The sequence below is a fragment of the Cyprinodon tularosa genome, unplaced genomic scaffold, assembly GCF_016077235.1.
Source record: "Cyprinodon tularosa strain WSP-4 unplaced genomic scaffold, ASM1607723v1 ctg572, whole genome shotgun sequence".
Classification (NCBI taxonomy): Eukaryota; Metazoa; Chordata; class Actinopteri; order Cyprinodontiformes; family Cyprinodontidae; genus Cyprinodon; species Cyprinodon tularosa.
In genome coordinates, this window is record NW_024039310.1 from 533,492 (window position 1) to 553,256 (window position 19,765).

Below are 19,765 nucleotides of genomic sequence, written 5' to 3' on the forward strand. Positions count from 1 at the left end.
CAGAAGTAAATAAACTTTATTGAATAGATGCACAAAAATTCACATGGACACCTTCATCAAAAGACAAGTTATAACCTCCAGATGATCCAGCATGCTTGTACTTGGATTGTGCCTGAAAATGGAATTTATTATGCTCCCTTTGTTGGGATTATGTGGGGTGAGGAGAATATAGCGTTTTACAAATTGTAAAAAAAATTGCAATTTTAATTAATGGACAATGATTTTCCTTCCTACTATTGTTATAGTACAATTCTAAACGTTGTTTTCCACACTGATTATGCAAGATAAAGGATGAATACTTAACTTTGAAAATAATCAATGTTGCTTGAGTAGAATTATGCAACCACAATACTTTAAAAATTAAAAATACATTTCAGTTTCTTCAAACATCCTATTATTCTTTACATCTTCCTCTGTTGACATTTTCTCTCAATAAACCTTTAGAGAGGCCTTTTCCGGATACAAATATACTATAAAGTAAATTGCAGAATGCATTTACATTTTTGTTTTTGTTTAATTCATTTAATTTCAAAATTAAAAATGGCTTTTAGCAAATTATAGAAAATAACTGTCACTTATGCACACTTTGTAGTTGATATAAGCTTAGGTTATCCATAGATGTACAGGATAATCCCGATGTCATGCAGGCTGGATCAAGCTAGATCCAATACATTACCATCATGAGTATTCTCCATTTTTAAAATTAATCTTTGCCCTTTAGATACCCCGAAGACTTGGAGTCAAAACAGGACTGATCCTTTATATCAAACAATGATGGTATTATTCACATTGGTCTACAGCTGTTGCAGTTTTAGTGTTTTCTATAGTGGCTACAGGATTCTTTTTGATTTTACCTTCACTTCATCCATCCATGAAATTGTTCAAAAGCACACATCTATTCACTTTTGTAACACCAGGCTTTTTCTGAGTTTCTCACATTCTTCACCTTATGCAGATTAGTTTCTACCGAGGCTGCAGGTAACTTCAGTTTGAGAAGAGCCCAAAACCAAAATTGATCTCCCCCTTGAAACAACCAGTTTGTATACAGAGTCTGTATAAAAACTGTTTTTTATATACACAATGGCATCCAACCACTGACTTTGCAATAATCCCTCTTCTAGAACATACATGTGGCAATAGTCGATGGTGAAGTTTTTTTACTTTGTAGTATCCCTCATTTCAATCCTTTATATTTTAACAATGGAAAGACATTTTAGCATGAAAAGATGAATTCAATTCAGTTTTTTTATAAGGCGCTGTGTCACAATTTGGTGGTGTTGGTTAGAGAACCCAAATGCAGAGATGAGTAGGTTGAGATGAATAAAGTAATTTAATAGGTAAACAGGCTCTGAGGCAGGAGTCAAAAATCCAACAAAAATATCCTAAGAACCAGAATCTAAGAGTCATCAGGGAAAAAGCAAAAACTAAGAACCAGGAAGAGACAAGGAAGGAACGACAGAGAACTGACCAGAGGTTTGATGAGAAGTAAGACGAGGATCCAGCAAACAAGAACTGAAGAGGGAGGATTTTAAAGGGGACAGAGACAAGGAGAGAGCTGACGAGGAAATTGGCAACAGGTGCTAGCAGCACAGAGAAAACAGCAAGGGAGGACAGAGCAGACAACAGAGCTAGGGATAGAGGACACAAGAGGGCAGCAGAGGACAACAAATGGAAAACTGGAGGACAGGAACTAACAAGAAAACAACAAAATAATAATAAGACATTAAAACAAGAAGCAAAGTAAGACTGAATACTCTAAATAAACATAACAAAACCAAGTCTGTGACACGCTGATTCACAAAAAGTAATCTGAAAGCGGTTGACAGAGACAATTCAGTCAGATCACACATTGGTTAAAAGTTTTCCCATCTAAGAAAACCAGCTGATTGAATTGAGTCTTTAAATTCATAGGATTTGGTTCCCCTGCTTGAGCATTTAGCGACAATAGACATCAAACTGCATTATGTCTTTGACTCTGCAGCAGTCCCTCACACTGAGCATCCAGCGAAAATGTAGAAAAAGAAACTCTTTCAACAGTTATAAACCTCCTACAGGACAAGGCTCATGGTGATCGGCCTTGTGCCGAGGCTGACTGAGGGTACAAGGAGATAGAAGCAGACATACAAAAGACACATTGAAGCACTGATCTATAAACACTTTCTATATTAGAGAAGGTAATAGCAACCTAGCTCCATAGGCAGCTCTGCCTATGAAAGAAACAGTTCAACAGATAAACTATGAGGTGTTATTTATGTCAAAAGATCAGCTGCATAACTAAAAGAGGTCCAATGTGTTGTAGCTTACGTCAGACCTGCAAAGGAAAATGTGACAGCTACACAATGGCAGAGGAGACATTATTCAGATTGATGGAGAAGGAGAGAAAAGTGCTTTAAATTACTTAGAAGATTCCTCACAAACTTTTCTTACAGCTTGAATCTATCATGTGACAGTTACCTATTTAAACTGGACATATTTCCGTACCATAGTAAATAAGGGGAATTTCTGAGAAAACAACATAAAGGATAAAAATATCTTCCTATTTTCCTACATAAAGAAAAAGTCCAGTCAGCAGGAAATAATCAATGGATCGTTATCTATACCTAAAACTAAGATGTTCGGGGTATAATAGGTAAAAAAAAAATAATTATAATTTTCGTCGTGATCACTGAGTGCGATAGAGGCCATTTTTGCCCAAATATAGTAACACCCCACAACTGACATTTTCAGTGACATCACGGTTCGGTAAGCATAGCACCATTCTCCCTGCTTTACAAGCAAAATCAATGGGAACTACTAGACATATCTGCAACCAACAAAAATTTCCTTAGGACTTCAGCATTGAAATTAACCAGAGCTATAGTTAAAGTTAAAATGCCCACATGCATGGCAGTCGGATGTTGTAATACATCGCGTAAAAGTGAAAAAAAATTAGTTATTTCACCTTTCTGATTCCTGATCCTCCACCGTTGGATTGCCAACTTGAAGAAGCAGGATTTGCCATCGAACTTCTGGCCAAAGAAAAAATATGTAATATGTTGCCAACATTTGGAAGCAGAATGTTTAAAAGATGACTTGGATAATAGCGCGTTGTGACAAACACCAGATACAGCACTGGGACTTGATCAACAGCCGATACCACACCGTGACGTCACAAACCAGTAGGTGGCAGTAGTGTTCTTTGACAAACATGGATGCCTCCAGTAAAGCAATTTCAAATAAAATGACTCTTAATTAAAAACACTTAGCATTTATTGAACAATATTTAATAATTTCGTATTTAAAATAATCTCAGAAGTTTGAATCCTGAATATGACCGGACTTTTCCTTTAACAACGTAGATCCAGTTCCTGAATAATCACACAATTGTTTCTGCACAGTCTTTGAGAAAAAAGTTTAGCCCAGACGATGTGCTTTTCTGACCCTTTTTTGAGGGCACAAAGAAAAAAAATCATATTTGTAATGAAATATAACTACTTAATCAATGTCGCAGGATCTGAATGAACGCCAGCAGAGGGATCAGCTGATAACTGATCTGTATAATGAAAATAGCTTTATGAGCTGGAATGGTGAAGAGAGGAGAGGCAAGAATATTTATATTATTATGACAATATGCTCTGTTTACTAGGAGGCAACAACAACTAGTCATAGGTTACTTCAGCGTAGACTCTCCTCTGCTGCAGCATATATTGCATCTATTGTTTCAGCTTTTTGTATCAGAAAGATGGCTACATTTTATGTTCATTACATTTACATAGGTCTTTGTGTGTTACAAAAAGATGACAGGGAACAAAAAATGTGCAGGAGTTTGAGTGGTGCAAAGCTGGAACAAAAATATTCATACAGTAATGATAAACTTCAGCATTTACTAGGAAACAACTAAACAACAATTTTTGGAGTTGTGCCAGCGTAGTCTCTGATTTGCTGCTGGAAAAAAAAATCACCGGACCGGTTGCACACATGCAATGACCGTGTAGTCTGTTTTTACTGATTTAATAAATCAAATCAAATAGTAAAATCATAACTGCATTCCTCTGTAAGAGAAGCAAATAACAGTACCAAACATTTTGTGTTAAAGATGAACAGAAGGTGCAGCAACATGCTGACATTAAAAAACTGCATAGAGGAAAAGAGTGGATCAGTATTATTAATAATACAGAGTAAACTTATTTTTAATTAATGCGGAGGTAGGAAGGAATTACCTCTGGTTTATGGAGAATGCTAAATGTAACAATTTAGTCTAACATATTAAGCCGTACATACTGTAACCCAAGGGCGTAGGTTTGATTTCAACTTTGGTAGGGACACTATTCTTCAGTTTCATTGGTCCTTTGCAAAATATATGCATGCTCTTTTTTATGCTTAATGTGAGTTTCAGGGCTCATTTTGTTAAAAGAGAACAGCAGCATTTCTTGCTACATTAATACAAATCTTATAAGCACTACATGCACTAGATGCTGTTTATCAATATTTAAAGCATCACCGGCTCTGATGAATGTGGAATAAGGACTTTTTCCACTTTGAAAAGGATTGCATTTAAATTTACCTGCGACTAAGACAGTGTCTGTTTAACCAAATATAGTCTAGAATATGTGGATTTATCCTGTGTTTTCTTCTGAAGATATAGAATTGTGCAGAGGTAAAACCCACTCTTTTTTTTTTTTTTATCTAATATGCTCTCTCTGGATCATGCAAAATAATACATTCAAGGGATGGCAAATAAATGTATTGTATTTACATGTGCACTGGAACTAGAAGAGGAACTGACACTGAGCATTTAAAGTATTAATATTAGAAGTTGTACATCTGGGCTGTAGTTACTCTGTGTAGCTAATTTCATGTATTTTATCTATGGCTGAAACAATTAATCATATTAACAAATTATTTAAATAATCGTGAACTAATTTAGTAATTGATTATTTGTAAACTGGAGTATAGGGCCACTAAAATGTGCCTTTAGCCGACAGAGCGACCCACTTAGAGCAGGAATTATACAAAGATTGTAAAAAAATATGTAAACATTTAGCGTTTAAGAAGTAAAAAAAAAAAAAAAAGTTTTTGTCTGTCAATATTCTCCATCCACAACTCCTCCAAAGGAAACGTTTAAACGTTTCTGTTTCACCTGGTTTCATTTCATAAAAGATCTTCTTAAAGGAGCCTTTGGCTATCTGATTAAAAGATAAAATAAAAGAAATCCTAACGTTGTTAACTTACATTTCTCAAGTTCCACAAATCAAAAAACTCTCTCCTGCTTCTTTACAGAACTCCAATCAGAAGCTTTCGCCTGTTTTAGCGTAGATAATATTTTTTTTAATTTGGACTAGTTTCGTAGCCCAATATTTATTGTGCGCGCACATACAGACTAGAAAACTTAAGGCAGAATAATCAGAGAGTTAAACCGCGCAGCACAGTTGATGCGCTGCTATGTGAAAGGGACAGGAAAGAGCAGGCAGCTGCAGCTACCAGGCAGAGAAGCTGCGAGAGGAAAAGAAGCGGCTGCTGTATAGTAAATTATAAACATGTTGTTCACATCCAATTATTGGTAGGGACAAATAGGTCCTTCCAAAATTTTGGTAGGGACATGTCCCTATGGTCCCTATGCAAACCTACGCCCATGCTGTAACCTATATTTGTATCAGCACACATAATATAGACAATGGTTGGATATTATGTTACATCTTTGGCTTAATATACAGTTTGTTTTGTTGTACAAAATAAATGTTATTATAATACTGATGTCAAATCATTTCTTTGTAACTTTCTTAGATGAATTAGTTAAGGATATGATACGATGATTATTTCATATTTTGAGCTTTGCAATGTAGTGTCTCATTGAGAAATAGTTTCGTCTTCCTATCAGTGGACATTATAAATAGGCCCCGCCTTAACTTGCTACAAAAGCAAGGTGGTTATGATTTATTTATTCAGCTAAGAAACAAAGTCTTATATAAAAATCTTGTTGCTCAAGTTGTCTAAATGAAAGATTTAGATAAGACTGCAAGGGATGATGCTGCATGGGCAGTTGATGAATAAAGTCCTTGGAACATGATCTTTTTCCCAGCTTTTATCGTCGTTACACTATCACAAGCACAGAATGTAGTGGGAAAAAAGTATTCAACTATTCACCCCAATTAAATAAACGGAGATCGATGGATTTTACTCAGTCGGCACTTTATTTGTTGTATCTTTGCAAAGAGAGAACAGTTCATACAGCCCTTAATGCTCTGTAATTCAGCCCTGCTCTGCCTGAGCAGAGTGTGTTCCCTTTACTTACAATAATGGAAAGTAGTCAGAGTCAAAACAAATTACAGACACTTTGGTTAAAAGTAACATGTTATGAATAAACCTTGAGAAAGAATCTGGCTTGTTATGCCTGGTCTAAAAACACCCTCATGCAGGGGAATTGTGTGGCCTTGCAGATTTGATTGAGTGAAAACTTTTATAGTATAGTATATAGTATAGTATAGCAGTAGGCTGCCATTGTGCGAAACCCAGGGAGCAGTGTGGGGGTTAAGGGTCTTTGCTCAGGGACCAAGAGTGGCAATCTGTGGGAGTCGGGCTCGAACTCATAACCTCTGGATTCCAAGAGCTATGCCCTAGTATTTTTACCTTTTTTGTTTTTGCTGTGTCAGAAATACCCCCTCATTGTTAAGAAAATAGTTTGTTTCAGCCTTTCTCCAAACTCATGTAGTGGGGCTGTTAGAATCAAAGGACTTTGTATTGTTGTAGGGACAGTTAATACACTGTAGGGAGTGAATACACAAACCTGCAAGGGGGGTGGCTTGAAGGAAAACCTGAAATTCCTGGGACCAGCATTGTAAACTGCTACAAGAAGGGTTGACTGGAGACCAATGCATCAGAGGGAAACCTTGTTCATGCAGTTTTTAGTAAAAAAAAATAAAAAATAGATGGATTTATTTGAAATTGTGTTATATCAGACTGGCCCTATAGTCATTCGATTACACATGGAGTCATGTTACGAAAGTAATTTCAATCTGGGATTATCAAAGTATTTCTGATTCCTGGTTGATGGGACAGGTGTTGTGAATGAAACGGTGCCTAGCTTAAAAGAGCTCCTGTGTGTCGCTGAATGTGTGCATTGATGACTGAAAGACATCTTCTGCCTCCATTTATCTCTTTACTACAGTGTGTTCAATTCACATTAATGTGTATTTAAAGACATTTCAATGAGTGGAAAAAACTACAGGGGGAATAGAAAAAAGGTCTAATCAACCAAAACTTTCACAACCCCCATGCAGAACCTCTATGGACCCCCTAGAGGTCGCGGATCCCCTGGTGAAGAACTCCGTGCTAGTGCAACTGTTATGACTTGTTTTGAGAATTCATATCATGAATTGAAAATTCAATCGATGTAAAATTAAGATCAAGATGACTTTTTGACTAGATATAAGACCCCCTGTTGAAGAGGTCCGGCGTAACCTTATCCTATGAATAACTTTAAGTGTGTGATTGTTTTATTAATTATCCAGACAGGTCTATTTATAGAAAACGAAGACCCTAACTAAGTTACCTGTTATAGCTAAAATAATAACCGTTAATGACCTTTTAAAAATATTAACACTCAACAAAATGAGCAATCCTTCTAAGAGCTGGAGATAAAGCAATGACAGCAGGCTTCATAAGCCTAAGGGTAAACCAATCTCCCTGATTTGTAGAGGGGATTTTGCTGTAATCTAGTGTTTGTACAGTAAAACTCTGTTAAGTCCTTGAACATGTGAGCAATCATGTGCATGTGTATGTGTGTGTTTTTGTTTTTATTACCAACAACCTTCTTTTCAATTCTAATTAATGACTGAATTTGGATTATTAGTAAAAAGAGCAGATCACAATTTCTACGAATCATGTCACAAGGAACATTTAGGTGATAATTGATATGTTAGGGTTCGATTAGGAGTTTGTGAGTAAGGAATACACATCCCTGCAATCTCTCTACAAGGGATATTGGCACAGCTCTGTATCTGTTTTTCTCTATACCAGCCCCCTTGATTTTCAAATATTCCAAGAAAACATTTGCCTCATCATGTCTGCGGTCTGCCCTGGAGACAACTAGATGTTTATGCCCGTCATTTTTGATTGAAGTTTGCCACACCACATGACTTTTGTCAGTACGACTCTCCAGGAACTTCAGGGTGAAGAATAAACGGGGGCTTTGTCCTGAGCTTATTAACAATAATACTGTTAAAAAAGGGCATTCCCACTGTAAGCTGAGACACAGATAGAAAAACATCAAACTCTCCCACAATAAACTGTTTCCTGTTGTTATTTTTCTTTTTGCTCTCCAGGAAATAGGAATGTCATAGATACAGATAAACAATTCAGAATTACAGCTTGAGGTTTTCATGACCCTCTGGTCACGTGCAGTTAATCAGCTCTGCAATGCTACTGTAAATTGCCATGTCACATTAGTTTCTTGGTTTTCCCATAGGCTGTTTTTGCAAAGTTATTAGTTGCGCCTTAGAGGGAGCTATTTTTGTTGGTCTTCCTTTCCTTTTTACTACATACCTTTTGTGCTATGCCTTTGGCTTCTTCTAAGAAATACTCTGTCATTAGTTGCCACAGGAGTTGTCACATGGATTCCTGATTTTCAGTTTTGTGTATTTAAATTCTGGGAAAGAAGGAAATGTTTTTAAAGCACATCAGAAGGCTAAAAGCAAGACAAGGGACTTTTGTTGGTATTGCTTTAGATATGAGAATGTAGCCTTTTTGATAAAAACAAAACAAAAAAAACAACAACCATGTCATAGAGTTTGTTAGGTTTCCTAAGACCAATTTCTTTTTTTCCTTTTTTTGCCATCGAATCAAACGATTAACATGTTATCCCTACATAGCGCAGAAGCACAGAAATGCAATGCGACGCAATGGACGCCTTTCTAGTCAACGCCATAACTGCGATGGATGTAAAGGGACATTCACACGAGTTGACAAATTGTACCTTTTCTGTCTTGTTGTGTTGCGACAACCAATCAGGAAGTAGATGTGGCTGCGTAGAGGGTTAAGGTTGTGCAGCAGAGACAAACTTTATTTTAGTCCAACTGAAGACAGATAAAATAATGTTGACATAGGATGAAGTATGGAATGCTTTGAAAGGGTTGGTAAGTGGCTTCTAAAAAAGCCTTTTAAATTTAGCTCTTAAAAAAGCTCCAGTCATGAGAGAATTTTTAGATTGGGCTGAATTGTAGCCTCATCGCACGTTGTGCATCATGTAGTTTACAGGGGGTAACGATGGGCGTTCAGCCTCTCACGACCACCTACCGATCAGGATAAAAGTTCGGGAGAAAATCAAAAAGTTTTGAAATTCATTCAGCCATCGTAAGATTGCATCAGAGCGTCGGTTGCACAGTGTGAGAACATGCATCGTGAGCTTTCAACTTTTAAACCCTGCAGTTTTGTTGCATTGTTTGCATTGTAGCTACATGCAATGATTAAAAATATCCCACAGTGTATGTCCTGCTTTAGCTCTAGAGCTGGCCCCGGCAGCCACTGCCTCTCTTCTGCTGTGGCAGTCTCTCTACCCAATATATCGGTGTCCTCCTTTTAACTCCCGCTGTTAGGTTCCTTTGTTCCAGGGTGGGGCACGGCCGGCCTCCTCTGCCTTGTCCTATGGCACCTTTGTTTTTTATTGTGGTGGTTGATCTAGTCTACAGCCTTTACTGTCTAAGCTCCAGAGTGGCTCATTGTAGAAGCTCCCGGAGGAGGTGATGGTGCTCTACAAACTAGTTCTGTCTCGGTAGAATCTAGTGAATCCACAAATATAGACACAGGTGGTTTATTTGGCTTTCCAAAGATAATTTGGGTTCCCCATGTTTGGTGGAACCAGCAAGTAGCAGATTTAATGAGGCAATGGAGCTGGACGTTGCACCTAAAAGAGACAAATTTGTTGCATGAATCATGTTTTTTGTTAATACACTTTAAGGCTACGTTCAAACTGTAGGTGTAATGCTCAATTGCAAATTCTTTTTCTGTAATCTCAGCTTTTTGTTTTGGTCTTTTTATGCTACTGACTGATCCGACAAATGTGGAAAACATTCAGGACATCCCTTAAAGAGCATGTAGACATCATACAGCATACAGCAGTGCACTGTTTACAGAAGTAATGATGGATGTCATAAAATTTGTTTAAAAAGCTTTTGAGCAATCAGACCTGACAGTATAATGGCCCCATCATTAACAAAGATGTAAGGTAAGAAAAAAAGGCATAACTTCTAACACTATCTGTGATACTCCTACTGTAGAGAAGTCTCTGTGGATGTGTAGTGACCGCCCCAGCAATGACGTTGGATAAAACACGGACTGCAGACACTTTCTGTATCTGATTTAGTACTGTAAAGGTACTCTGTGTTTACACATTAAAGCTGTCTCTCCCTGATTCGTTCCTGAGAAGAGATCACTTGGGAAAAACTCTTTAAATAGCATTTCTTAATCTGTATGTATTAAATACCCATTATACATTACAGCAGATTTTAATGAATTGTAATCCTATTCAGAGTGCAGAATTTGCTTAGGGTTATAGAAGTCAGCTCTTTCTAACCGGGCTTGCTTCTCATTGAAGAATCAAAGTTAAGTCTACATCATCATCACGTTTGTAAATGAGGAGACGTCCATGGCTCCAGCCTTATCAAAATATTACACTGTCCTTAAATCAAGAACTCACACTTAACTTAAAACAGACTCACACATCATCAATAAAAATATGTTTTTTGGGGGGTAAAATCAGAATCAGAATCAAGTTTATTGCCAAGTAGGTTTGCACTTACTAGGAATTTGACTTGGTGTTGTTGGTGCAGACAAAAAAACAAAACAAAATTTAAAAAGCATCAGAATTTGGATTTTCAGACTGCTGCAAAAAATTTGGAAATGAGTTATTTTATCTTCTGTCTGAATTTAGTTCATAGATTCTGCTATAGATCCTTCTGTTCTTTTTCCACTCTCTACATATACTCTATACATGGATGTCTAATAATGCTGTCCTCATGTCTTAACCATTAATCTGGAAATGTAATGCATGCTTGTTGAAATCTTCATGTTTACCAAGCAATCTGTCGCTGAATTATGTATCAGGTTTGGAATTGAGTTGAAGAATATTGTGACCAAAGCCAGAAAGACATCTAGCTCTGGTGGGTAAAGTCTCACACATGTCTAAATAGCAAGATGAAGTTGGAATAGTGAACTTTGGTTTTCTATCCATTTTAAAGGTGCAGTGGAGGATTTTCACAATTTTTTTTAAAAGATCTGCCTTCTCCACTTAAAAAAAACCCACATGCACAACCCTGTACCTGCTTCCGAGAAAGATCGCCTATTAAAAGTGTGCGAGAGCATGCACAAGCCCATTTCCTGTGCATGCATTCTTGTGCTGTTCTCATAGCTCATACAAGCTTACTGTGTCCCAACTCCGCCCCAACCCCTAAATCACTATATAGTGTGGGGACTATATAGTGGACTTATATATGTATAGTGAACTCAGTTAACCGACCTTTCGGACAGACGATCACTGCTTTTTGCTCCCTGTTGGTCACGTAACTCCTCCTACACCGCACAGTACCTGCGCCATCTTTGTTATTAGTCAACGCTGTCAGATGGCAACAGCCTATGGCGACAGTGAGCCGCTGTGACAGTGAATCCCATAATGCTTTGCGAGGAGAGCTCTCTGCACAAAGCAATCCCGGAAATATCTGCTTCTTCTGAGGCCTTTCTTTTCGTGTCATACACTTCCTAGACACTTTTCTCTTACGACCATCATTTTCATTGAAACATAGCTTACCACAGATATACGCCTGAAAGTGTGCATATGCAGAAAAAGTTGGATAACGGGACAAGCACGTAGGACGGCCTTACGTAAACATATCAGCAGAATGATGGAAAATTAGGAGGACCACTTATTTAGATGATCCACGATTAAAAAGAAAATCCTCCTCTATACCTTTAAGGTTTGAAATGTAATAGGTTGTCCAACAGTGGCTTTAATTAAAATGTATTTACTCTACCAGACCATGAGCAGACCTCATCCCCAGAGTTAAAAAAAGTTTTCTATAGTGGTTGAACATGTTCCCTAAATGTTAACAATTTTCTATGTGCAAGTTATTCTAAGTCGCCGCCTTACATAGAATTCATAACAGGTAGAGGTATATAAAAAATAAACAAAAGAGAGTGACATATGCAAATAAAAACAGACAGACATCAAAAAAAGTGTCATTCTAATTTTTCTAATGACCACTCTTGGCCTATCATCCAGAACGGCAGCAATCAGAAGCTCCTCGCAAGAGGTGTCAAAAAGCTGTTTGTGAGAGATTCAGTTTTTTATGTAAATAACAATAAATAATACACTCAGGCTTCATGACAGCACAGCTCTTCTGTGCTTACAAAATAAGAAAATCGAAAAAGCTGGAAGGCTCTTCAACCTTTAACATAACGGGAGGTTGTATTGCAAAGAAGAGCACATAACCTCCAAGATTTAAAGGAAGTTGATGTGGTTTCTGGTCTCCATTAGGAGGTGTGGGTTCAACTCCCACTCCTGATAGTGATGGGGATTTGGAAGAATGCTACAAGGAACTTTGGATCAATGCTGTAGACTTTGTTCAGGAGATATCCTCAAGTTTATTATTACCCAATACTCTTTCTTCCAAGTGTTTAGTAATTTTAAGAAAGCATTTTCAGTACTTATTCCCTGTTCACTCCTACCTTATTACTCATAATTTAGGCGCTTCCTTGTTTTGATTGCTTTGTATGTCTGCATTGATCAGCTGTTAGACATCTGGTGTGATTTTTCCTTTTAGAGCCTCATGAGAAATGTAGATATGGAGAAAGGAAATGTTGTGTTCAATACCTGTTTTCCCTGGTGTATGGCTAATCTTTTGATATTCACTTGGCTGTGGCTGTGCCTCTGCTTTTATCATAATGGTATGCTATGCTGCACATGTTACAAGCACCAAAAGAAGCTCTGATATGAACTGGCTACTCAGCGCTGCATCTCTTCTCTGATTGTATTCCTGATGAAAATCTCTGCGTGATAGCAATTCCCAGCCAAGAGAATGCGTCATGTATGCAAATTATTTGAGTTGTAGATTTGTAATGCGGCCAAAGAACATCATGCAGGTATAATTTTACATCCATATTTTTCTGATTTGTGTCCCATCATTGAGATGTTTCCTAAAATCAAGTAAAATATTTACATAATTCCATAAACTCTTTATAGGGCACTCATTAAAATACTTTGAAAATCAAAATTTCAAGCCAGTAGTGTTATTGGAATCAGGACAAGACCTTATTACCTTAGTAACATTAAAAACAGGGGTATTTTGATGGCAAAAACTAATATAAATGTAATAATAAGAAACAGCAACTTGCATGAATATATAGAGAAAAATAACAAAAGTGCTTCTATAAGAATTTTTTTTGTATAACATTTTCAGCTGTTTTATGTTAAAAAAGGGAGTTAAATTTTCTTTAATAGATGCATGCCGTGTAAGGAAAGAAAAAAGTTTAGTTTTCTTGTAAAAGCGGAACTGGATTATTTTCACCAACAAAGCTACAGAAAAAAATTATATAACTTTGTTTTTTTTCCTTTGCCCACTTCCTGTCCATCCATTGTTCTCTGATTTTCATAATATGTTTTTTTTTTTTCCTATTTTTACTCTTTTCTCTCCTAACAGTGGCGGGAAAGCCCTTTTTTGTTGTGTCCAGCTTCTCCCACCGCTGGTTGTTCGGCTGGGAGGGCTGTCAGTTCTACGGCTGGGCGGGCTTCTTCTTCGGCTGTGGGAGTCTCATCACCATGACTGTAGTGAGCCTGGACCGCTACCTGAAGATCTGCCATCTCCGATATGGTGTGTATATAACTGTTATAACTGTTTTTGGGGTGAACTGAATCGTTCATTGCATTTCCAGTGTGGTTAGAACTTCAGGAGAAACTAATAGCATCAATTTTATCCTGATTAATCAGGATAAACAATTAAGGGGCATTCAATTTTACTGTAAAGATCAGCTATATTTAGCATATGAAAAAAATCAATAAACAAACAGAGACTTCTATGCAATAGTTATGCCACCCTGGCACAATTAAATGCTGAACTTTATCACCATCATGTACTAGAGCAGAGGTCACGGATTAGCGGACCGCGGTCTGGATCCGGACCCACATGCAGGCTAATCCAGACCCAACCTGATTTAAAACACTTATATATTATAAGTTTATATATTATATATTATTATATTACAGCATTACAGCTAATTTCACTTGCGCCGATTCTCCTGTTAATATGGTGAAGCCATCCAGAGCGACCAGGACCAGGCTACACGTGATACAAATGATCCAATGAGCTGCTGTCAGTCTGGGTTGCTGCTGCTGCTACTTTTAGATGCAGCAGGCAAACCTGTGGCAAGCCGGGCGATGGGAAAGAAGGAGAAGACGATGAGAAAAAGAGAGCAGAGAAAGTGTGGATTGCGTAAACAAATGCGGTTAATTTGTGACAGAAAAGTGAAATGGCATGCTTATAGATGATCCTGCACATTTTGAGTATGTTTGGCTCAGCCTGTTGCTGTGAAGCAGGATTCTCCACCATGAACAGAATCAATCTCATTAAGACAGACAAAAAGAAAGAAAAAAAAAAATAGCGGTCAAAAATAGCGGTCAGTTCAGGTGTTTTATAAAATATGTGAATCAGGGAATTGTCTATATACCAAACTGAACGATTGTTGTTCTCTACTTCAAAAAACACTTTAGATTTTAAAATTGAATTTTTTTTTTTATTTTCTTTAATATTTTTTATTTTAAAAAAATTCAATGTATAACATGGAAGCATAAAAAACTCATTTTATTTCCGTGTTAAATTCTGTTTAAAGTAATGGATTATAATTAAAATAGTCTCTGGGCTTTTACTAGTCGATGATTTTCTTTATTCGGACCCCTCTGATTTTCAATTAGTTACCCCTGTACTGGAGGTTTTTAGAACAGAATTATAAAGAAAGTGTCAGACAATACAAAGACATAAAAGGTCTTATTTAATTTTATTTAAACTACTCTTAAAACATTTAAGATTCACCAGTGTAGATTTTTTCAATATGGCAGCACACGACGAGAGATGGGAAACTTCGGAATGCAGCTTTAGCCTGAGATTGTGTCTCCTGGCTGTTTGTTAACAGCCGACAAAGCAGTATCATAATGTAAATGAATGAGTTAATATCAGGTTTTAATTTCTCGGAAAAGCGCGATCACAGCTCTATATTTATATTTTGTGAAAATGATAACAGGATTAAAATTCAACATTTCATGTCAAAGGGGTTAAAAGTGGACACACATTTATTCAGTTTAGTGTTTTTTATAACATTTGTGTTGGGTTTTGGAGGTTTTGTATGGTAATATTGTTTACATTTTCTTCTTTTTCCAGGCACATGGTTAAAACGCCAGCACACCTTTATATGCTTGGCCTTTGTATGGGCGTATGCTGCCTTCTGGGCCACCATGCCACTGGTTGGCTGGGGCCACTATGCTCCAGAGCCCTTTGGAACCTCATGCACCCTGGACTGGTGGCTCGCACAAGCCTCTGTGTCAGGCCAAAGCTTTGTAATGGCTATCCTGTTCTTCTGCCTCATCCTCCCTGCTGGCATAATTGTCTTCTCCTATGTCATGATCATTTTTAAAGTGAAGTCATCTTCGAGGGAAATTTCACACTACGATGCCCGCATCAGAAACAACCACCACCTCGAGATGAAACTCACAAAGGTGAGCTGTAAGAAGTGAATTTTGTTCCATTATTGTTGCAGCAGGGAAACAGTTTTTTTAATGGAAATGTAAAAAATATGCAATCCAGAAATTAAACTGAAAAGAGCTTAATCAAAATAAGGTTTTGAGAGTTACATTTTATAGATGACATTCACTTTGCTTCAAACCAAATAAAAATGCACGCTGTTGATCTATAGAAATGTTTTTGCTAACCTCCATACAGACCAATTGAAATGCATCTTTAACCCTTACTACAAAGCAAAGCCCGCCCACGGAAGTGAAGAGAAAGTGATCTGTAGAAACCCAGTCTGAGAAACAGAAATAAGAAGAAAATTTAAAGTACATTTGAAAAAATGTACTTTAAAAAAGTAAAGAGGATACTTGTAAAAAATAAAACTATTAGAAAAACAAAATGTATCTAATAACATATAAAAATTGCTAAATTAATATCTAACATTGGGAAGAAAATGAAATAATTGTTGAAAATTTTTTTTATTTTTTCTTCAAATTTGTTCTTTTTGGATAGATTTTTTATTTTATTTCCATTTACAAAGTTTGTGCATTGACTTCAACAATAATGGATAACTTTCACTCTATAAAGTTGGATAAGAAAGGAACATGTTTGTGAATGTAACAGGTCGATATTAGAAACTACTAGAGTGAGACACGAAGACAAAAGTAGCAAAACAAATAAACCTTTATTTGTGTTCAGAAATATAAAACAATGTAAAAGTTCAGTCTGAATCCTGGTTTGTTTCATTTCAGGTGGCAATGCTGATTTGTGCAGGCTTTTTGATTGCCTGGATTCCCTACGCCGTGGTTTCAGTGGTGTCAGCGTTTGGGGAGCCAGACTCCGTACCCATCCCCGTGTCTGTCATTCCCACATTGCTAGCCAAGTCCTCAGCGATGTACAATCCAATCATCTACCAACTTGTGGATCTGAAAAATTCCTGCTCATCCTGCTGTATCAAGGTCATGAAGAAACGGAGGCATTTCAGGAAGTCAAGGTAAAACTTGTTCACCTTAGTTTAGCTATTTTAATTATGTTATAGGGTTCTGACTTTGTTTGTTGGCATTAATCCCTTTGGTACAGTCTATTATACTGCATAGAAAGAATTAAGAGTTTTATTCTGCATATCCTAATGCTTTAGGTATTCTATTTTCTTTTTCATGTGTAAACAGTTCTAGCTCAAACAGAAGTGTCGTATCCCTTTTATTATAACAAAACAAAGGTTCTCTATAATTACTGGTGAGCTCTGCTTCTGCTCATTCACACTGTAGGTACATTTTTGAAAGTCACACGTCAACCACATTCATATGTGGTCCTGAATCCAACTCGAATCTAAACTTTGGAAATGTGATGTCAATATTGGGGGTGAGTTTACTTGAGGACCCAATTGCAGAAATGAGTGAGGCAGAGATTAGTTCTTGTAGGTTTAATGAAGAAGAACATCCAAAAACACAAAATTAATAAGAACCAAAAACCAGCAACTAGTGATGGTTCCAGTAATACCGATGCATCGGTGCATGCATCGGGCCCATAGAGCAAAACAAAGTATCGGTGTGCATGTTATTTCAAGAAAATCATTTGAATGACTGTGAAGAAGTTGTTTCTAACTGACTGACACACTTAAAGGAATAGTACACCCAAAACATGATTAGCCTTCATTTTCTACTCACCCCCATGCTGAACAACACTCTGGAGTACTTTTTTGATATCTCAAATGCATCTGGAGATCTGGGAGGCTTCTTGCTGTCTGCTGACATTCAAATAATGGAGGTCTATGGTGCCCGAGGCAGAAAGGTCCATAAAAGTCCACAAAAAACGTGTCAATATTCCTCCATACTGCTCGTCCAATGTATTCCAAGTGTCCTGAGTGGGTAGCATCCAGAATTTACTCGAAACGAAGTCATTTAGAATGTTTTTAGAGCATAAACAGTAGTGTATAGGATTTCCTGAAAGCGCGTTCACGAGTCTACGGAAGCCGGCAGACCAAACCAGATGAAAGTGTGCATTCAGCGTCTGCTCTGCCGATAATGCAAGCGTAGAAGAAGAAATGTGCTGTTTACCTGTGCAAAGAAAGAAACAACGAAAGAAAAATGTCTGAGGACTTCAGTGTTGAGGAAGACCATGAGTTCTTTGCTGAGCTGAATGCGCACTTTCATCTGGTTTGGTCTGCCGCGGTTTCCGTAGCGTCGTAAACTCGCAGGCGCACGCTTGTGTATATTTATTATATTGGATGGATATTTATTATGTAAACAACATAATAAATATCCATCCATCTTCTCACGCTTATTCCATTCTAAACAAAATTACATTCTTCACATCCAAATGAAACATTCTGGATGTCTAGACATTCATTTCAGATCTCAATATTCTTAATATTACTGGTCAGCCTTTGTATTATTTTAACTATGAAGAAATGTATTCAAGATATCATAAATACATATTCAATCAAGTTGATAAATGTCTAAACTTTGGTCAGCTGGCATGACTCTGAGTCATGGTGTTTATGTCACACGTGACTCCATTAGCTCCAAAATCCTTTTACCCAAACCACAAGGAAATAATTATATTATTATACTATTTAAACATTATTGAACAATTCTCCACACCCATTACACAAAGTATACAAGATCAAAATAAATCTAAAATACTATGGTTACATTAAACTGCATGAATACATATTAAAGTGCGTGTCGGCACCACGCTCTTACTTTGAGCTACAGGCAGTGTGCCCTGGTTGCAGGTGTCCAAATGTTGAGGTGTGCTCTGGGGTCGTGGAGATTTAGGCCGATTCCCAATTCACTAGAACGCGAGTACGGACTTCTGTTCTCACCAAGTATGTTCTTGAGAAGAACACAGGAAAGTGTGGACCTGGGGAGAACGGGAGCACGCAGCATAAATATGGGTCAATTGGAACAGAAGCCTAGTCATGACATCACCACATGCCCGGCTCGTCTGGAGCTGCATTTCTCCTCTTGTTATTAATGGTCTCTAGATAATAACAAATTCTAACTTTTTTTCATTTAGTAAGGGAATAATAATTAACACAGTCAGATAAACAAATATCAGATGAACATTTGACCAAATACAATCAAAAAATCGCTATCAGAGCCAGCGGTCCTTCACACACAGCTAGGCCAGTAGAGGGCTGCTGCAGACGGGCTAAAGTTAGATCTGGCTGCCGTTACTCTCGGAGCTCCACTGGTTGCCGCGGTCCTCTCAACTTCGGAAAAGCTTTTTTAATTACGCATTAAATTGGTAAATGGGCCATATAGTGATGCTTAAAAGTATAATGTTCTCGCCTCAAACGTACTTTTATTGAACAACAGCAACAGAAAAGAGAACTTGTAGCTTAATACTGAAAGCTGCCACAGTGCCTGCTGGGACAGCTGTCAATATCAATTACGGACAAGTAAGCTCTTATGGTTACTCGCTAAATAGGGAGAGGCGATAACAACATTTGGGGACTTTGTTCTCGGTTTGCTATTCTTGTGAATTGGAACAGTACTAGGGCTGAGGCTCATGACGTTTCACGAGTACACAAGCACATGAGAACACACAAGTACACATATTGAGAAAAGGTCTCTCATGAGTGGACGAATACGAGATGTGTTTCTGTTTCATATTTCCTCCTCGTTTCTGTGATTAGACTAAGTAAATTTACTAGTTACTAGTCTGACAACGTAACTTCCTTGCACTTGTTTTGATTAGGCCCTCAAAATAATTAAATTAAAATCCAAATAAATGTGATAGTAAAATAAAAAAAAAAGTCAAAACCATTTCCCAAAATATGCATAAGAAATTTATAAATTGTGCAAAGTATTTTTAATACATTTTTTTTAAAATCTCCCTATCACCACTATGGCATGCTGCGGCATCCCCACTTTCTGCGGCCATGTATTGACTTGTTATGTTTTTGGCCTGAGTGGATTTAACTTACTCTAGTTTGTTTTTGTTTGCCCAAATACATTTGAGTGTGTTAGTATTAGTTTTATTGTGTGCGTCTGTTAAACCCCAATATTACCTGC

The 19,765-nt window shown here is 37.3% G+C and overlaps 1 protein-coding gene across 1 annotated transcript in view; it reads left to right on the forward strand.

The window, feature by feature from the left end:
- Positions 1-19,765, forward strand: part of opn5 (opsin 5) — a 108,060-nt gene that overhangs the window by 83,486 nt on the left and 4,809 nt on the right. Inside the window, exons 4-6 of the mRNA XM_038306109.1 lie at positions 13,665-13,835; positions 15,396-15,730; positions 16,496-16,737. Coding sequence (XP_038162037.1) covers positions 13,665-13,835; positions 15,396-15,730; positions 16,496-16,737 — 748 coding nt within the window. The remainder of the gene's footprint in view (positions 1-13,664; positions 13,836-15,395; positions 15,731-16,495; positions 16,738-19,765) is intronic.